The sequence below is a fragment of the Podarcis vaucheri genome (genome assembly GCF_965113315.1).
Source record: "Podarcis vaucheri genome assembly, chromosome: 4".
Lineage (NCBI taxonomy): Eukaryota > Metazoa > Chordata > Lepidosauria > Squamata > Lacertidae > Podarcis > Podarcis vaucheri.
In genome coordinates, this window is record NC_138762.1 from 75,053,111 (window position 1) to 75,073,755 (window position 20,645).

Sequence of the window (20,645 nt, forward strand, 5' to 3'; positions counted from 1 at the left end):
CTTATAACACGTTGCTGTAGTCTAAGCTAGAGGTTACCGGAGCATAGACAGTAGTTAGGCTATACCTTTCCAGATAGGGGCACAGCTGGGCCACTAGCCAAAGCTAATGGAAGGCACTCCGCATCCCTGAGGTCACCTGAGCCTCAAGCGACAGTTAAGGATCCAGATGTGCTCCCAAGCTGCATACCCACTCCTTCAGTGGTAGTGTGACCCCAACAAAACCTCCTAGGGAACTGCTCATTAACAGTGGCTCAGTCTTCTCTGGATAACCCAATGTAGATGTTAAACAGCATAGTGGATAAAATTGAACCCTGAGGAACCCCGCATTGAAGGCTGCACAGGCCCACAGATCATTCCCCAAGCATCATTCTCTGGAAACAACCATCCAAGTAGGACTGGAACCACCACAAAGCAGTGCCACCTAACTCAGACAGCCACTCCAGAAGGATTCCACAGTATCGAAAGCCACTGAGAGGATGAGAAATAGACATATTATCCCCAACTCTCTTCCAACAGAGATCATCATTCAGGGCAACTGAAGCAGTTTATGTTTCAAACCGGGCCTAAACCCCTATTGAAATGGATCTAGAACATCATTTTCCTCCAAGAGCACCTGGATCTGGTCCATGACCACCTGCTCAATAATGTTGTCCAAGAAGGGGAGCTTGGCAACTGACTGATAGTTACTTCTTAAGATTTTCCAAATGCAGGGAGGATTGGTTTTATTGCTGCCTCCTTCAAGCAGGTAGGGGTCACCGCCTCTCACAAGGAGGCATTAATCACCTCCCTGGCCCAGAGGGTGGCCTGCCACAAATGTTGGGCCAGTGACGTTAGGGGCCAGAGCCAGTCACCTCGGCATGGATGTTGAAGTCCTCCAGACCCAGCAGTCTGGGAGTCCTCAACACTGCCTATGAGACTAGCTTTGTCACCTCAGGCACTGAGATCACTATGCAGCGAGGTGGCTGGTAAACCAGCAGAATGCCTAATCTATCCCAGTTGCTCAATGCCAGGAACACATTACTTTCATTCTGCTCTTGCCATATACCATATACCATATACCAAAGCAATTTTTCATTGTGCATGCTTGTGCACCCCTTTTGGTCATCATTTCTCTGCATCTTTGGAGTAAAAATGTGTCAGCATATATCATCTACTTCAAACTCTAAAAGGTGCTTACCGAAGGGCTTACTATCTGCTGATGGCAATGTTTGTGTTTCCTCAAACAGCTGGTGGTCGTGTTTAGCTGTCACAAGCCTAACATGTAAAGAGCAAAGTACTTTTGTAAAGAAGGGAATGCTAAATATAATCAACATTTCCCAAATCTAAAGGCTTAACATGTTACACTCTGCTGTCCTCCATTTGGCTGCAGTAGAAAATAATTAGTGCTTACAAGCTTAAATTGTATGGTGTGTTAGTGCTGTTTTTTGTTGTCATGAAGTTTCTTGTAGTGAGCTGTTTTGCAAACTTCAGTTTTCATTTCTTAGCTGAAAGATTTGTGCCATTTGGTGGGTATACACTAATGTAGCAGTATGTATACCAATATTATGTGGCAAGAAAGTTTAACCCCTGCAATCTGTATAATTTATGGCCCTATTAGTCATAGGGTAGGGAATTAGCTATGAAGAGCACTGAAGCTCTGACCCTTCACTATTGGAAATACGGTTGTCCTCCCCCACCCCAGCACAAGATAAAGCGCCCACATATTTCTGAGCCTGCCTTGGCATCCATCCAGCAAGGCTTCAAACTGTAAAAAAAATCAAACTGGAGCTTTCAGAGTGCAGAATTATTCAGCCAATAACAAATTCCAGTACTCTTCTTCAGTAATGTGAATCCACAGCACTCTGCCTATGCTTGGCTGTTTCAGACATTTTTGCAGAGCTGTTTAGGTATGGGCAGTGTTAGAAACTGTGATATGAAAGCTAGGTGCTAAATGGCATCTTAAACCAAGGTTATAGGCACAACAACAGAATGTCTAGGCACACTTTTTAATAACAAGAATACAAAGCTGAAAATGACTGCAGCTAAAATATTATGTTCATTTTTCACATGGTCTAGTCCTTCCCCTGCCCACCCCCGTAATATTCTTAAAAGGGTCTCTTCTTTAGTCTTCATGGAGTAGCTGGAAGTGGAGCGGCAGAAAAGGTTCTTCCTTTCCTTCCACTCTGCGGTTTTAATCTGAAATCTTAGGTGCAGTTCTTTCTCGGTCACTCAGTGGCTTTCAATACCACTGGGCCAACTGTATTACAGCACTTCCATTCCTACCTGTGAGAATCCAGAGAGTAAAAAAAGAAGAATCCAGAGAATACCATTGTGGAAGTGCTCTTTGGCCTCCTGGTACTTTTAATATAGTATTCCACAGGGCATTATTTTGTGTCCAGTGCTATTTAACGTATGTTCCTACAGAACACTTGACTCAGGAGTTGCTGTGTAAGCCCTGGGCCAGTGCCTGAATGTAGTCGTGGACTGAATGAAGGCCAATAAACTGAATTTGAATCCAGAGAAGGAGGTTCTTTAGGTAGATGGTCTTATGCCAGAAGATAGGCCAGTTGCCTGTTTTGGACTGGGTTGTACTTCCTCTGAAGGAGCACATATGTGGCTACTCCAAGATGCATCTTTAAAGACCTGAATGACCTCTGTGACTACTAGTGCCTTTTGTCTAGTATGCTGGCTACAGACATATCTAGATTGAGGTAGTCTGAGCACTGTAGTCTACGCATGGTACTCTCAAGACTGCTGCAATACAAGGTTGCCCCATGAGTCTGAACCAGAAGTTCCAGCTAAACGGTTGATGAGGGCATACGGCCAACAAACCTTTGCTAAAACATCTGCACCATATACAACTGGGCCAGGCTCAAGGTTCTCATATTAATATTCAAAGCCCTGAACAAATTAGGTCCATGATATCTTAAGGACCTCCTGAGCCCTTATATGATATCCCAGCTGAGTCACTTTTATCACACAGAGGAGCACTGTTGATTGCTTCAGAAGCCCAAATGGCTTCAACTAGAAGTAGGACACTTAGTGTTGCTGGCTCCATGCTGATTCTTCAGGCATAACTTTTTCAAGAAGAACCAGCCATTTTTACCATTGTTTGTATTGTTTTATGGTGCATGTTTTATTGTGCTTGCATATTCTGTTGTATAGTGCCTTGATACCTTATTTGAGATGTGGTGATCTATAATATTTGTTTATAAGTGAAGCTAACTTTTCAGAACAGTATGCAATTCTATTTTATAGTGCAATCATATGCATGTCTATTCAGAAACAAGTCCCATTGAGTTCAATGGGACTTACTCCCAGGTGTATAAGATTGCAGCCTTGGTGTAGCATTTCTCAGTTTTATTCCATCTGTTGTTCCTTTTGCTGTATGCTGTCATATTTCCAGACAGCAATATGAATAAAAGATAAATCCTGGTTTACCAAAAGCAACTTTTTATTAAGTTGCTCATTAAAAACTGCTATTGCTCTTTTTTTATTTTGACTAATAGTCACATCTATACATATGTTGACATGCGATTTCTTCCCCTCTTTAAAGTGAGCCTTTAAAAAAACAACAACAGCTGCCCCCTCATTTCTTCCAAGGATGCAGTATCACTTTACACCCCTTGTTCTCCCCATTTGAATTTGGAAAAGAACTTGCTAAACAACTGGAAATTATAGTGTAGTCTTGACACATTTAGCAAAACTGTTCATTATCTGCTAGTGATTACTTGGTAATGTTGGTTCCAATAATAGATTAACCTTTGAGCGATTGCAGATGTTTTGTTACCCATTTCCAAAAGCGTGAGAGGAGGCTATAAGGCAAAAGGCAGTTTTTTCTATCACAAATTTAAAGAATAGTGACTTTCATTGTTAGGCTTCAGAAAAATCTCTCATTTCCTTCCCACCAGTTTAAGTGTTATTCCTATATTACCATACAAATGTACAGTGGTAGGATTGTTAAGTGTACATTTAAAGACTTGGAGACAAAACTGTCAAGATGCCTATTTTAGTTTATGCCTTAAAGTTTATTTTTTCCTTTTTCTATAGGTTCAGTCAAAGAAAGAAGAACCTTTGACACCGTCTCTGAGCCAAACCATTCCAACGTTTTATTTTCCTCAAGGATGTCCGAAAGAAAAAGTGAACATAGATAGTGTTATTACTAAGATAGAGAAAACTTTTGCTCAGTTTCCAAATGAGAGAGCAACATTAGAAGATATGGGTAAAGTTGCAAAGGTGAGCCCAACTGGTTTCTCTTTTTCTTGCCCAGAAGGATATGAAGTCATGAAGAACATCAAATATACTGAAGTGTGTGCAGTGCAATCCTAGGTGTGTCCATAGGGCTGTATCCTTAGTATATTATTTGGAAAGGAGAAAATAATTTTTAAGTGGGACCTACCTCTGCCCATAATGGTGGAGTAACTGCCACTTACCAGGAGGGGGAGGGATGAGGCAGCAGGATGGTTGGCACTGTGTGGGTTCATTGGTGGAGGTGGTACTCCTCACCAGCCGCTCATCTGCTATACTGATACAGGCTCTCACCTCAAGGAAGTGGCTTGCATGCCACTAGCAGCATATGAGAAAATGGCCTGAATCACAAAGACTTGCCAAATATACAGTAGCAGTTTCTTTCTTGCATGGTGCATTTTAATGTATTTTTAATCTTTATTGGAAGCCACCCAGAGTGTCTGGGGAAGCAAATAATAAATTATTATTATTATTATTATTATTATTATTATTATTATTATTATTATTCACCAGGTTGAACTGTAAATGGCTGAGCACAGTTAGGCTTTGTGTCATCAGTGTAGTCACAGAATTGACCTAAACATATTGTGCCTTAAGGATCTCTCCAGCGAGTTAAGGTTCGCTGACAGTCTGTAAAAGTTATTTATGCAATAGAGAGGCTGACAATAACAGATTTTCCTATGGAAAGAGTTGTACAGTGGTACCTCTGGTTACAAACTTAATTTGTTCCTGAGGTCCGTTCTTAAGCTGAAAGCGTTCTTATCATGAGGTGCACTTTCGCTAATGGGGCCTCCGGCATGCAATTTCCATTCGCATCCTGGGGCAGAGTTCACAACCAGGAGCAGCTACTTCCGGGTTAGCGGAGCTCATAACCTGAAGCGTTCGTAACCAGAGGTACCACTGTATTTAAAGAGAAGTAAAGGAAAAAGTGATAGGATTCAGTCCAGCAAGACCTTGCATGCTACAAGTGGCGTTTTTGCCAGAAACATCCTTTAATGAGCCTAAGGTTTCGACTTAAATTTGAAATAAGTATAAATAAGGTTGTATGGCATCTAGGGCAGTATAGCATTTCACTCAATAAGTTAAACAATGTACTTTGATGCTTACAATAGTGCAATAAAAATGAAAGTTACTTTCCTTTTTCCAAAATGTTGGCATTCTAGTAGGCCTGACAGTTCTAAAAGAATAATCCTCAAATTTGCTTTTGATTAACTCTAGGCTTGTGAATGTCCTCTATATTGGAAAGGTCCACTATTTTTTTGTGCTGGAGGAGAACGAACAGGATTTGTATCGGTTCATAAATTTGTTGCAATGTGGCGAAAGTAAGTATGATTTATTTAGCAAGGCCATTTCATCATGTTTTAAATGGTTTAACTGAATAACTTTCCTAGAAAAAACCCAGCATTAGAATAAGGAACATGGCAAGAGTTTTAAAATATTTATTATCCTCTTCCCCCATCCCAAAAATGTATATTTGAATTTGGTGTAAAACAACCATGCCATTTCAAAGTGAAGTTTTTAAAAAAGAGAAGGAAAAATAAGATGCTTGAAAAGGTTCATAAATAAAGGCATTGCTGGGTTTGAACAGTAACTCTTTTAAGCCTGCTAGATTCCTAACATTTGATGGGTGCATATATGGCAATTTAAGAAATTTAGGGTTATTATTATTAATAGTTATTTCAGGCATTGCAATAGAATGACATATATAAAACAGTTGTGCATGTAAAAACATTTGCCCAGTGCTTTTTTCCTTTAAAAAATGTTTAGGGGTACTCTCGTTTTGACTCAAGAAAATCACCATTTTATAGTTCAAATCGGGGGAAATAAATACAGTAAATGGACAAAAGTACAAAGATTCACAAAATGTTTAGGGGTATGCATACCACTATGTCCTTCCAGAAATAAAGCACTACAGTATATATATCAGATTGAAACAATAGTGCATATATAAAATCTATCCAGATCCAGGGCAGGGACCATCTAGAAAAATATTTTAAAAGGCTTGTGGAAAGAGAAATGTATTTAGCAGGCACCAAAAAGCCAATAGAGGATGCCCTTCTCTGATATGCAAAGGATAAGGACCACCACAGGAAAGGCTCGGTTTTAACATTGTGCGGAATAGACCTCCTGATAGGATGCTATCTGCAAGAGGTCCTTGTGCAGAATGCAGTGATTGGTTGGGTATGTAGGAGATGATTGGAGCATGTGTGGCTCACCTGGGGCCCTCCAGGTGTTGTAGGACTATCAGTCCTAGCCAGTATTGCCAGTGGTCAGGAATGATGTGTATTGTAGTCCAGCAGTATCCAAGGGATCACAGTTTAGCCACCTCTAGATCAGAGATTTCATTAATTCCTATGCATACAATTTGAGCAGATCTCCTGCTGGGGAAAAACAGGTTGCATTACAAAGAAATCCAGTGCAACAGTTGCACTAGCAGAAGCTTGTTGTGCAGCAGATGATTCTTGCTCAATCTGTTGCACAATAATCTCCAAGGGAATTTGTGTTTCCCCCTACACAACAGCTGACTGTTCTTGTGCAACATTCTTTGGTAATGTACTTTTGCTTTCCTTTGTGCAACCATGTTCCACCAGCACAAGTATATTGCTAAGTGGCTTTAACTTAGTACAGTCGTACCTTGTTTGTTGAGTGGAATCCGTTCTGGAAGTCCATTCGGCTTCTGAAAACGTACGACAACCAAGGCGCGGCTTCCAATTAGCTGCAGGAGTTTCCTGCACTCAATCGGAAGCCGTGTTGGATGTTCGGCTTCCAAAGAACATTTGCAAACACTCACTTCCGGGTTTGTGGTGTTTGGGAGCCAAAACATTCGAGTCACAAGGCGTTCAAGATCCAAGGTATGACTGTACTACATTGCAAACAACTCACAGGGCATTTAACTTAATATGCATGTCACATTAGACTACTTATGCATTTCAGGATTCTACAGACTTGCCATGATGCTGCCTCCAAGTTTGTTCATCTTCTCAAGAGCCCTGGATGTAACTATTTGGTACAAGAAGACTTCATTCCATTTTTACAAGTAAATTGCACTTTCTTTTCATTCTTTTTAAAAGAAATAAACACGACTAGCCCTTATTTGCCATCTCAATGACACACAAGCTGAAAGATCAAAAAGCTCAAGCCATTCCTAGGCAGCCTGATTACTAGAACATGGTGAAAATGAATCAGTGCTAATTTTCTCACCCAAAGTTGATATGAAGGCCATTCTGCCTCCATAGCCTTCTGAAGCCTTGCTTATTCCTCTTCTAGCTTGCATTCAGATTACATATGTGCATTTGCCCATCTCCCTACTCTGAATCCATGCTTGTCTTCCCTCCTCCTCCAAACTGTTTTCCTCCATTACTGCTTTCTCTCTGGAGAAAAACCCTTTTCCCAAATAACTGGAATTTTGCATATTATTTCTAAAATTAGAATTCTGTTTTTTCTTCCTAAAAATGAAACCTACTTTTCAAATAAGTTAAGACATTGTGCTTAAGTACCAACAACATGCTTCTAACCTTTGTGCTTCTTTCTTAGGATGTGGTCAATAGTCATCCCAGTCTAGTCTTCCTAAAAGAAGCATCAGAATTTCATTCTCGGTATATTACAACAGTAAGTGACTTGTATATAAAGCTTGTTTTTTCTTGGGGCCAGTCTAGAACGATTTGAGCATATAACACCAATCCTGGCACAACTGCACTGGCTGCCAATTAGTTTCTGGGCTCAATTCAAAGGGCTTGTGTTGACCTATAAAGCCTTACATGGCTCAGGACCTCAATACCTTAAGGGCTGCCTCTCCCCATACAAACCAACCCAGATCCTGAGGCTCTTTTCTATGCCCACCTCCCTCCCAGATAGGTTTGAGGGGTGGTAACAAAAGAATGGGCCATTTCTGTGGTGACTCCTTGATTGTGGAGTGGCTCACCTTTCACCATCATTACATGTCTTTAGATGCCAGGCAAAAATATTCCTCTTTACCCAGGCCTATGGCTATTAAATAATTGAAATAAGTGAAAGTGTGGGGGAGTAGACTGTTGTTAGAATATGATCATTCCGCCAGCACAAGCATTTCTGCTCACCAGTCAAAACGATATTCATTCCCCTGCTGTTCTGTGAGTTCTCCTGATCCCTCAGAGCCGATGAGGTGTAGGTGTGTGTGTGTGTGTGTGTGTGTGTGTAGCAGGGTAAAGCTCCATTAAATTAGTGAAACTATTTGAATTGAGTAACATGAGTTTGCCACCATCACATATAATACTATTATTGCTACCACTTCCATTTATATGCCACACTTTATCAAAAGATCTCAGGGCATTAGAAACACATTACAAAACATCAATGATCAAAACGTAATAAAAATATAGTAATAAGCATACTGACAGACAGCTTAATAGTAAAATAATAATTAGTGCAACATTGAATTCCATCAAATATCCCACTGAAAGTTTTCTCAGCTTTGTTTAGGTAAGTACAAGCCTTTTAAAGCTTATAGAATGTAGAAAGCAGGGATTTGGAGAAGGATAAAGCACAGTGGCTATAGATTAAGCCCGAAAGATCTGTCAAGATTTCAAGCCAGATAAATTGAAGGAGTATTTATATCATACTTAAGTACTCAGGCTATTTGAATGAATGCAGTTGGTGCATCAGTCATGCTTTATTTTTATGTTTCAGGTAATACAAAGGATATTTTATACAGTAAACAGATCCTGGTCAGGAAGGATCACTTGTAACGAACTCAGAAAAAGCAGTTTTTTACAGGTATGATCTGTGTAGTTTTGTGAATAACAACATAAGCCTTTATATGTTAACTGTTTAAATAGAGGGCACTGAAATCAATGAGCGCCAGATGGTTTAGAGCAGTGTTTCCCAAAGTGGGCAATACCCTTGGAGGGTGCTGGAACTATCCAGGGGGGCACTAGCAGCCTTGGGTGCAATTGTGGGGAGGGGGGCAATGAAAGCATAAAGAACATTTTGAAAAACCGTTCATACATGTTTCATCTGTTGTGTAATAACGCTAACTGCCAGATTGGGCTCTGTTGCAGAACGGCAACAATTCCTCCCCTGGACCCAGCGGTTGAGCTGGAGGTGAGGGGTTTTCCTGGGCTTGGGTGAACCCTTTTTGGCTTCACCCAGGAAGTGGATTGCAGCTTGGCTGCCTATTTATATAGATACATAAAATAATGCAAATTTGTCACTGCATATTTCTGTTTGTTCATTCAAAGAAGGTAGAATTCCAGGGGTGTGCTGAGTATTTTATTTTATTTTTCTGAAAAGGGGATAGCAGGCCAAGTAAGTTTGGGAACCACTGGTTTAGAGGGTAAACTGTTTTTTCCCCCTGTGGATCTTAATTCTGTTCAGGAATATTTTTATTTGCAGTTAGCCACTAAGGCTTAATGCTTGCGATTTGATAATGTTCCAGTTGAATTTTACGTTGGTTTGTTGAAAGCCTGCTGCAGGAGGTTGTGCCATATTTATTTAAGTAAGATCATATTTTTCATCACAGAACTGTTAAGCACAGTTTAGGCAGTAGTTTAAAATCATGATTTACACCATTGCAGATGAACTTCAGGTTTGCATGCTTCCTCGATGCACATGGGAGGAGACAAGTAAAAGTTGTTTTCAGTTTTGACTAAACCTCAGTTCCCTGTTAGATTTAGAACTTTGAGAAGTTGTTGGTATAGAACTCAGTGGGGCCTTTAAGATATTGAATTCTACAAACTGCTAATACGGAACTTCCTCTCTTTTATCAATAGAATGTGGCATTATTGGAAGAGGAAGTAGATATTAACCAGCTGACAGAATACTTTTCATATGAGCACTTCTATGTAATCTACTGCAAATTTTGGGAGCTGGATACAGACCATGACCTTTATATTGATCCGAAGGATTTAGCTCGGCATAGTGACCATGGTATGACAAATGGAACAATTCAGTTCATTTTGGATAGTGCATGAGAGTACATTTATGAGTCTGCAAAGCTGGAAGATATCCTATGCTCTTCTATGACAGCACAGAAGTTGCCAGCCAGGTGGGGCACAGCCACTACACTAGCTTCCCTGCAGATAGGTGGCTGTTGCTTATTTGGAGGGGAGAGGCCGATGCAGTGCAAACACACCAGCAGAGCCATTCTGTTGTTTCTGACAGTGCGTTTGCACGATGCTGACTTCCCCACTGTGTCTCCTTTTTGGTAAGCAACAGCAACCCACTTGCTGTGAAGCCAGCATAGTGACTCTGCCCCCACCTTACAAACTGCTTCTGTGAAAGTATCCATATTTGTAGCAAGCCAATCCTTAATCTTTGATCATAGTTCATTCCATTAAATTTTCAAATACATAAAATAATAGTCTGTAGACCTGGATGTTACATGTGTAAAAACTCTGTGTATTTTAGCATATCTGAGGAACATTCCTGTAGACTGGGAGCCAGCTTCTCCTGCACACACAGTACTCAGAATCAATATGTGCTTTCTTATGCCACTTCTGTGTGATGCTTGCTATATGACTCTTTTTAGTGTTTACCATATCTATAGTGTTAATAATTTCCTTTTCGGTGCTGTATCGGAGATTTTGCTGAAGTCCACACGGAATGAGAAGTATTTGAAAGATGAACTAAACTGTAGGGTTTCATCTGCTTTAAACCTTTTCTACTGAGGAACTAGTTATAAAAAGGCAGTCTGCGGTAGTAAAATACAACTATATTGTAGTAGCTTGGCTGGTACCAGTGCAGAACATTTGTGTTAGTTTAATGATGGTGCAATCTTCTGAGGATGCGTGCATGAAAGTCCTGAGGACAATTACCAATACACAGTCAAGAGCTATGATCAAAGAGGTTTGGGGCTGTATACCTTTTACACTGTCATATGTCATTTTATCTGTACTGCTAAGCCTCCAGATTGGCTAACAGAACTAACACTTCCGTTGTGCCGATTATCCCTTCTAGACTCACAATTAACTTGAAATTAAAATTTAACTGGATTTATGTTACTTCGTGGGGTCACGAAGAGTCGGACACGACTAAACGACTAAACAACAACGTTTCTTTTATAAGAAGTTTTAATCAGACACACCTAAGAAGGGGCTAGAATTTTGAACAGAACCATGTCTGTTCAGTGGGCCAGTTCATATGCTTAGCATTCTTTACCTGGCATGAGAATCCCTTCACATCACGAGCAGTGTTCTTGCCATGCATATACCAGTATATGTAGTATGTGATACACATGTAGGCCTGAGGGATGCAGTTTCCTCTCCCCCAAGAGAGACACACACTCCCATGGGCAAACTGGGCATACTGACATCACACTTCCTTTACCCAAAGAGGATCTCTGCTGGGTGGGTATTGATTGTTAGGCCAGAGTCCTTAGGTGTTGATTCCTTGGTGAACTAAGGCTTCATTTGCTGGAGTGGGGAGGAAATTGTTCAGTGAAGCCAGAGTATGAATGTGTTCCAGAAGAAATGTAAGATGTTTTTCAAAAATTCAGGTTGGCAATTGTCCAGGTAGAAGCAGGCACATGTGTTCAGTTGCAGGCATTTAAATAACATTTGTAAATATAAGACACCCAGGCCCTCTATTTTAACTAATTTTAATATTGGCTTTTTATAATGTCGTATCCTGTCCTGCGACCTTATAGTGAAGAACACGTAAGAAATCTAATGAATAATAAATAAGGCAAGGAATGAAGTATTTCTAATAAAGTGTTTATGCACAAGCTCTGAAACATTTAAAATGTATGATTTAACTTTAACATATTGACTGTAATCATTTTGCTCTTTCACAGCTATATCTAATCGGATGATAGAGAGGATTTTCTCAGGAGCTGTAACAAGGTGTCTCTTTTTTACTTATTAAATTTAAATTTAACCATCATGCTTCAAGATTAATTGGCAAAGTACATGGACAGCTGAATTCTGATAAATATGAAACATATTTCCAAGATTCAGAATTTCCCTTAATATTGATTATTCTAAATGCTTCATTTTTAAAAAGATTGACAAACTGTAGGCTAATTTATAAATTCTTTTCCATATATTAAAAGTACAATTTGACTATAAAGAAAACAATCAACAACTGCATTTTTATGACTGACAGCGACAGTTATGTTTTAGAGTACTAATACACATATGAAAACTGTTTTTAATACCTTCTCTTCTCCCTTTGCTTTAATCACCTGAATCTCAAAGAGGCAAGAAAGCACAGAAAGAAGGAAAAATAAGTTATGCAGATTTTGTATGGTTTTTAATATCGGAAGAGGATAAAAAGACTGCAACCAGGTAAGAATAAATAGCTGTTAGGAGTATAATTTCAGGCGTTTTATACAAGATCATGGGGTCAGGTGACTTGTGCTGCTACCAAAGTTTGATGATTAAATTTCATTTTATAGATCTTTCTTACGTTCAGTACTAATGAATTAAGAGGTTTGTGTGTTAAGGAAAGACTGGGTGCCAGCTGTCAGGGGTGCAATTATTTCATACTACATTGAGCCAGAGGGTTAGGGTAAGAAATGTTGTTGGTATTTGTCTGTCTCAAGAAACAACGGAGTGTGCCTCAGGGGGCGAAGTCAAACCATTGCATTAGCAGCACCAAAGTGACTTCCCTAGGGCGCAGTGCGTTTGGCAGCAGCTTGGCTGCAGGAGTTGCCAGAAAGAGGCACACAAGGCGCCATCCAACTGTCTTAGGAACTCCAATCCGGATTTGTGTAGGGTTTATTCCTTAGCCATTTCTTCTTCCGAAGATATCCCACAAGGCAGCAGAGGTTTAAGACCAGTTTTTTCCTTCTCCCAGATGTTCTACCTTCCCAGCTTGACAAGCCCCATCTGCCCCTCACTTCCCTCTGCAGCATATGCAGAAATACCTTCTTGACCATTCGAACACGGTTTTCCTCATCCACTCAATTCCCTTCGTATGCAGGGGAAGTCCCTAACTCACCAGACCCACTGGCTACCCTCACCTGGTTTAGCCAGCAACAGAGAATGTGATTTCTGACTATGTCCCCCTCCAGTATGCCCCACAAATCTGTTCTGGAAGAGTGTTTCAGGGGCTGGAGTTGCAGGAGCAGAGAGAGAATCAGAGAGGGTATTCTGTTAGCAGATACCTCTATACTTGAGCAACTTCACTGAGACGAACCCACGGGATTCCACCCAATGTGTCCCAAATTCTTGGCCCATGACAGTGCAACAAAGCAACAAAATGAATGGCATGTGTAATACTCCAAGCAATATTCATATACAGTACAAGCAATTGCTGCTGAATACTTCTGGTGTTGTTGGCAGTTTAAAAGTTCAGCATGTGTTCTCAGCATTTCACAAATTCTCAGCCATTTGCAAAAGGTCCTTTGTGTTTTGTATGTTATAACAAAGGATATAAAAATAAATTTGAAATTGGGTGCTAAATTGTTTAATTATTCTTTGCAGCATTGAATACTGGTTTCGCTGCATGGACCTTGATGGGGATGGTGTATTGTCAATGTATGAACTGCAGTACTTTTATGAAGAGCAGTGTCAAAAACTGGACAATATGGCCATTGAACCACTGCCATTTGAAGATTGCCTTTGCCAGATGCTTGATCTTGTGAAACCAGAGTGTGAAGGTGATAGGTTCTTTTCCATCTTAACAGCCTCTCTGCAGCAATCTTTTTGCTAACAAGATAAAATCATGTATGAAGTCTCTTTGGCTAAATGTTCTGGTTTAGTTATCACATTTAGCAGGCAGAATTCATCTGATAAATTGCATTATGACAGGATTTCAGTTGTAATTTCCAACCTGAAAATTGGCAAAATTATCAGGTTATCAGACTGAGTCAAAAGCTTGCTAAAATAAGAATTGTCACCCCCACCCCCAGAATTCATAATGAGTCTTCATCCTCTTGGGAAGAAGCTCCAAAGGGACTGTTTTGATTTTAATAGTAATAGGAAACATTATTTTTGAGAAGAACTTATTCCACAGATCTTAATTGGGGGATCGCTCATATATTATCCACAGGGGTTATCAGTCCTAGTTCATCAGTAAAAGCAACATTTATAAGCCTTTTCAGTTTTCCAAATAATTCTATCACAGCCTGTAACTTATCAAACGTTTAAAACCTTGTTTCTGATCCTGTTTCCAGGGAAAATAACTCTTCATGACTTAAAGAAGTGCAAGATGGCAAATGTGTTTTTTGACACCTTTTTCAACATTGAGAAATATTTAGACCATGAGCAGAAGGATCAGTTTTCTATGTTGAGGGTAAGAACAATTAGTGTCGCAAGTTGATGTTCATAAGCTTAACAGTCTCCTTGATGATAATTTCATTTAATATTCTTCAGTATTATAAGCATCATTGATCATACCCCTAGGGCACTGAAAACGAAAACCAAGAACTGTCTGATTGGGAAAAATATGCTGCTGAAGAGTATGATGTCCTAGTAGCAGAGGAAGCAGTTAGTGACCAGTGGAATGATTGGTGAGTACAGTTTTTAAGGCCTGATGTTTTTGTTTTAGAGATGCTGTAAGCCACCCAGAGTGGTTGGGGAAACCCACCCAGATGGACGGGGTATAAATAATACAAGTATTATTATTATAATAATTATTAACCACAGTTACGGAATCTCTTAATATTAGCAAAAGAGATTGGTTTTATTACCACAGCTCAGGCTTAGATAGACCAAAGTGACTAATTCAGGGAAAGATAATTATTTAATGAAGAATTTGCTTCCTGCAACAAAACACAAACCTGTTCTGGGTACCAACCATGGCTTTTCTAGGGGAAGTCCACATGCAGCCTAGCCCAAGCTTATTTCCAAAGCCACATGAGAGAGCAAGTATTTCAAAGCCATGTCTAAGAATATTGGCTGTGTTCGCATAGAATGCTAAACCATGGTTTAGCTTGGGGGGGGGGCTCTGCGTATGTTGTTAAAATCCATCTCCCATCATTCCTTTCTCTTGGACATGCTGGTGTGGCCTGATGAGAAGTTGACGCAAACACCTGGAGCACCACGGGTTCCCCATTTCTGATTTAGCGATATGTGGATGAGTGTTCACATCGCACAGCAAAGGGCTGGGCTTATATGCTGCTCTCTCCTCCCATGGAGCCAAGAGCAGTTCTCCTGAGTTTTGTTTTGCTTTCAGAGAAACTCAGTTTAAAATTGTACTATGAGGCAGCAGCATTCTGCTGGCTGAAAGAGTGGATGCTCCTCGAGAATACAGATATCTTGGACTTAGAAGGTTTCAATAACGCATTCGGTTGGCATGCATATTTATGGTATGACAAAATCAAAGTGCATAGTGCCTTTAAAAATCACATTGTAAGGAAAGCGTTGTTCAATGTTTGGATGAGATATAAAGACCTGTTGGAAAACAAAACCCCTAGATGGTTGTCACCCTTAGAGGCGAAGGCCCACAAGAAAGTCAATATGGAGGTCGGATGGCCAAAGTATTGTGAGATTTTAGAACAAGATGGAGAGAAACTGAAATTAAAGAGCCATGAAAAACTAAAACCCAAAGTACAAGATTGGCTCCACTATTATCAAATAACGGAGGTTTTTAAACAAGACAGGAAAATTGGCTTCCAGGTGGAAAAATCAAAACTCGAGACAGAACTGCTAGAACCCAATACTAAGAATTTGTCAAGAATGTATAACTTGCTGTTGAAATGGAACACACAAGATGAAATAGTTAAATCAGCTATGATTAAGTGGGCACAGGACATTGGTCATAATATTATGTCTGCTGACTGGGAAAGGTTGTGGAACACCGGAATTAAATTTACGGCATGTAGTGCCTTAAAGGAAAATGTGATGAAAATGGTATACAGGTGGTACATGACCCCAGTTAAGCTAGCAAAAATTTACCATTTGCCTGACAATAAATGCTGGAAATGTAAGGAAACTGAAGGTACTTTTTATCATCTTTGGTGGACATGCCCGAAGATTAAGGTCTTCTGGGAGATGATATATAATGAAATGAAAAAGGTATTTAAATATACCTTTCTTAAGAAACCAGAGGCCTTTCTCTTGGGCATTGTCGGCCAATTGGTGCAAAAAAAGGATAGAACTTTCTTTATGTACGCAACAACAGCAGCAAGAATACTGATCGCAAAGTATTGGAAGACACAAGATCTACCCACCGTGGAAGAATGGCAGATGAAAGTGATTGACTATATGACATTGGCGGAAATGACGAGCAGAATTCGAGACCAGGGAAAGGAGACTGCGGAAGAAGATTGGAAGAAATTCAAGATTTATCTTAAGGACTACTATAAACTTGATGAAGTTTAGAATGTCGAGATTCTATAGAGAGAAAGGGTTGCAGTAATATAAGATTAGAATAAGAAAGGACTATGACGAATTAGAGTTGGAAAAAACATTTATAAGTTGCTATAAAATTTGGACATGAGGATGCAGAAAGGGGAGGTATGGGGAAGTCCGAGGAAAGAAGTTTATGAAATGACATTATGAAATTATACTTGTTTGTTTGTTTGTTTTCTTTTTTGTGTTTGTCTGTTATAAAAACTTTTGTAAAACTAATAAAAAAAATTATAAAAAAAAAAAAAACAGAGAAACTCAGTTTAGTGTTGCCTATGAACTGGGGATTGTGGTTGACAAGGAACAATCCAGCTTCAAGCTATGACTTAGAAAGCGGACTTGTTTAACTGAGGGTTGCTTATTTTTAAACTATGTTCCCCTGTGTGCATAATGCTAACTGAGGATCTCTGAAAGTGAAAATCAAGTTTATAGAAATCTTCCTCTTGGCAGCATGAAAGGAGAGGAGGGGAGCATATGAGATGGATGCTTTGTTTGGGCTCATGGAGGCTTATCCAACACTAAGCCAGAGTTTGTGTGCAAACAGGGCTACAGGCTGATTATATGTAAAACATTAATTGCCGTATATACTTGAGTATAGGCCAACCCGAATATAAGCCGAGGCACCTAATTTTACCACAAAAAACCTGGGAAAACTTATTGACTCGAGTATAAGCCTATGGTGGGAAATGCCAACAGTGGCAAAGGCGGAGGAAGGAGCAGCAGCCTGAAAGGGCTGCTTTCGGGCTGCTCGTTCCTTCTCCTCCTCCGCCGAAAACAGCCTCTGCCGCTCGCAAGGGCAGGCACAGGAGCTGCGCTTGACAGAACAGCGGCAGCAAACAGTAAGTGGGCTTTTTCAGCATAAAAAATGTGCTGAAAAAGTTGGCTTATACACAAGTATATATGGTGAGTAACAACACTGATGAGCAGTTACCGTAATTAACCTAAAATGCATTGAGTATGGTACATAGCTATCACAAAAAATGGATCAGCTGGGAGCATAATGCAATAAAGTATAAGGTATGTCCATAAATATGTACTTTCTTCGTTAATTCCTATGTTGCTTTCCTAGTTATGAAGCGGAATTGAACCCTGGAGATCATCAGAAGACCAATGTGCTGAAATATCAGATGGAAAAAAGGCCTTTCTTTGATATGCCTTCCCATTTGGCAGACGTTGACTTAGATGAGTATGACTATGAAGATGATTTTGAATGAATTGTTTGTATAAAAATAAGGACCGTCTGCAGCAGGTCTGCTAAATCTATGTAGGGCTTAGTTTCCAGAAAAAGTAAACTTAGTTCTTTGTGCTGCAAAGTTAATATTTTAATCATTTTGGATGATAGCTATCGTTAGTCACACTCAAAGTAAACACTGTAGACCCATTGAAATGAATGGTCTTATACATGAAGGTCAAAGGGCTTACTCTGGGTATGACTAACATTTAATATCAACCTTAGATACCTTGAAAAAAAGAAAGTTGCTTTTTATGGAATTACGTTTTTGTATTTATTCATTAGATTGTTGCCTGTAAAATAGTTAATTTATTTATAGATAGGTTATATTACCTTTATGGAATTACAACGTACCTTCCTCCCTCCTCTAAAAAAAAGAGTAGAATTCTTCCTAGTTTTCATTTATAGCGATAATGGTCTCCCAGCAGAAATCTAATAACTTTGCCAGAATTCAAAGAGAAAAAATGTCACAGCTGTGTGTGAAGGTCAAAGCATCACTGGACATGCTGGTGCACGCAGCAAAATGTGGTCTTGCCCTGAAAACTAACACACACACTGTGCTCCTTTTAGTCCTTCAACTTAAACCCCCACCGCCACCCATTGCAAGAATGGTTTTTATCGCTCACACTTGACTGCAGTGGATGTTGTATTCTGTGTCAAAGGAACCAATTTTTAAACCTTATGTAAGTTTTACTTGATCTGTGATGTGCACTAACCTTGTTATGGGCATTTAGTGTGTTTCCTCAATGGTTAGCTAATGACACATTCCATGAGTATTCATACCAATGGTGTCAGAGCAGCTGAACAGTTTGATGCTTCCCTTGAGAAGTGATGGCTTTTCTGGACAAGCTAGAAGTTGCTACGCCAGTTTTTTAAAAGCATAAGGTTTGTAGTGCCTTAATTATCTCAACGTTCACACAAGGAACTAAATATTGTGTTCCAGGAAGATTCTTGCTGTTTTTCATGTAAAACAAAAACAGGTGTAAGCTATCTTGTTTGCAGTGCAGATCTGTTTAAAGCATTTAAATATGTTATTTTCAAATAAAGTTTTTTTCATATATGTAAATTCATTGATTTCCCTCAACATCTGTGTAGACTCTTTTAATACTACTGCAGCTTGTAACAGATGTCTGTTTGCACACAATAAGCCAGGGGAGCCTGTGGGCAGGAGGCTTTCCTTTTTCACTTGCCCACAGTAAGAAAAGAATGTCTCACTTATTAGGCAGATTGAAACAATCACTCATTTTATTTTGCAAACATGATAATATAAAAGTATGAAACCAAACAGCTGTTTTACAAGCTCAGTGACAATGAATAGAGCACATTTTCACCCTAGTACCAATATTAGACTGCCATGGTATACAAGAAAGCATATGAAATACAAATTAGAAATCGTGTTTTTAAGGATTCCCCCTCCCCACCCACATACATAAATAGTTTCTCTTTCTCTATTCCCCAGAAACCCACTACCCTGCTTCTGTGTTAAAAAGTAAACAGCCTTGTCTCAAAAGTGGTCTGCCATGGGCCCAACATAAAATACTGCTCTGCTACTATATGGTAGGTTTTCCCATTGTTGCCCTGACTACAAATACATCTGCCGTCACATTTTGGACAGAGAAACTTCAGCAAAACGAAGATGAAAATCAAGTGTTTGCAGAAAAAAGTGTAGTCACAACAGCATACCATGTAGTAACACTGGCTGAAGAAATTATTGTAATTTTGGCCATTACCTTTCTCATGATTCAGTTATATTATAACCATACCATGTCATGCTTTCAGCTAACCAGGAGTGGCCCCCATTGCAATGCCTGTACTTTTCTTCATTCACGTGAAAAAGCAGAGTGTCTTTGCTTCTTACGTCTCCTAAATAATACACAAATCAAGGTTATTACACAGAGCTCTGTACAGACCCTGTGGCCAACTTGAATTGCAGTTATATTGCTATTTGAATAATGTTTTCTAATTAAAAATGCATTTTCAATCACCAGTTCCTCATCGGAGCAGAAATGAAGAATGGGTAACAGTGGTGCTGGGCAGATTGGGTTTTGAATTTAGGAGTTACCAGTTATGTGTGTGTATTTAACAGGCATTAACAGTAGGCAGATATTACTGCAACAGATTAAAAAGTGTATAGTACTGAGTGTTTTCCCAAGATTTGAGACGCTAAGTGAAAAGGCTAGCCTTTGCGAGCAATAGCCTTATTCTTCCCCACTCCACCAGTGTGTACTACCAACAAGATATCTGAAACCTCAATATAAAGCCATCCTTACCTGGTCAGCACCAACAACATCAATATCAGCCTCTTCAGCCAGAACCTCTACTGTATTTTCTACCTTGACACCATCTGGAATACTGAAACAAGAAGCCAGATAGATTAGCTGCTGTCCTGGGAAACTAGTTTTTGTAATCTAGAGGCCAAAAAGACTTCTTTTCTAATAGGAATCATGGAGAAACTCATTTTTGAAATTAAGAACTGGTGGCTAACAATACACTTTGGGAAGGGCCCTGCCATTTCCAGTTAAAGAACAGCGTACCAGAGCTCTGCCCAAGACTCTTGACAGCTGCTGCCAATTGGAGTAGACAATACTGGGCTAAACAGACCCTACAAAACAGCTTCATATATGCTTCAGTAAAGATTGAGTTGAAATGATTCAGTTCTTAAGTGCTGCAGAAACTACAACCAAGTGAGAGATTCCAAGTTACAAAGATAACCCCAAGCCTATTCCTTACCTATATTTTCTCTTCAGTCTTTCAGGACCTGATGGATATTCTTGGTGACAACTCTCATGAGATTTTAGCCTCTTCCTGCTATTCTGCGCCAAGGAAGGGAGGTCAGATGGGCAATGGGCATGTGAAGGTGTGTTGGCCATCTCAGTGTGACTGGTTTTGGCGCAGGATCCTGGAAACAAATTATATCC

At 39.7% G+C, this 20,645-nt stretch overlaps 2 protein-coding genes and 1 long non-coding RNA gene across 9 annotated transcripts in view; 1 reads left to right on the plus strand and 2 right to left on the minus strand.

Annotated features, from left to right (window-relative positions):
• The window catches only part of PPP2R3B (protein phosphatase 2 regulatory subunit B''beta), a 37,033-nt gene extending 18,240 nt beyond the window's left edge, over positions 1-18,793 (plus strand). For all 4 annotated transcript variants that reach the window (XM_082220109.1, XM_082220111.1, XM_082220110.1 and 1 more), the window contains 12 exons: positions 4,030-4,215; positions 5,446-5,549; positions 7,162-7,264; positions 7,762-7,836; positions 8,893-8,979; positions 9,975-10,131; positions 11,996-12,044; positions 12,399-12,488; positions 13,629-13,804; positions 14,321-14,439; positions 14,550-14,656; positions 17,566-18,793. In XM_082220109.1, the coding sequence (XP_082076235.1) occupies positions 4,030-4,215; positions 5,446-5,549; positions 7,162-7,264; positions 7,762-7,836; positions 8,893-8,979; positions 9,975-10,131; positions 11,996-12,044; positions 12,399-12,488; positions 13,629-13,804; positions 14,321-14,439; positions 14,550-14,656; positions 17,566-17,710 (1,398 nt within the window). In that variant the 3' untranslated portion in view covers positions 17,711-18,793. The remainder of the gene's footprint in view (positions 1-4,029; positions 4,216-5,445; positions 5,550-7,161; positions 7,265-7,761; positions 7,837-8,892; positions 8,980-9,974; positions 10,132-11,995; positions 12,045-12,398; positions 12,489-13,628; positions 13,805-14,320; positions 14,440-14,549; positions 14,657-17,565) is intronic.
• LOC309530951 lies at positions 5,652-7,797 on the minus strand. Its single transcript, XR_014218988.1, has 2 exons — positions 7,743-7,797; positions 5,652-6,608 (listed from the first exon to the last, which is right to left on the minus strand). It is a non-coding gene; the product is annotated as an uncharacterized lncRNA (long non-coding RNA).
• A 161-nt stretch (positions 18,794-18,954) lies between the features above and the next one.
• The window catches only part of LOC309530855 (cohesin subunit SA-2-like), a 59,873-nt gene continuing 58,182 nt past the window's right edge, over positions 18,955-20,645 (minus strand). For 3 of the 4 annotated variants that reach the window (XM_082220019.1, XM_082220018.1, XM_082220017.1), the window contains 3 exons: positions 20,458-20,626; positions 19,998-20,079; positions 18,955-19,590 (listed from right to left, as the gene is read on the minus strand). In XM_082220019.1, the coding sequence (XP_082076145.1) occupies positions 19,582-19,590; positions 19,998-20,079; positions 20,458-20,626 (260 nt within the window). In that variant the 3' untranslated portion in view covers positions 18,955-19,581. Of the gene's footprint in view, positions 19,591-19,614; positions 20,080-20,457; positions 20,627-20,645 lie in introns of those variants that run through there. The other variant, XM_082220016.1, reaches the window with a different exon arrangement.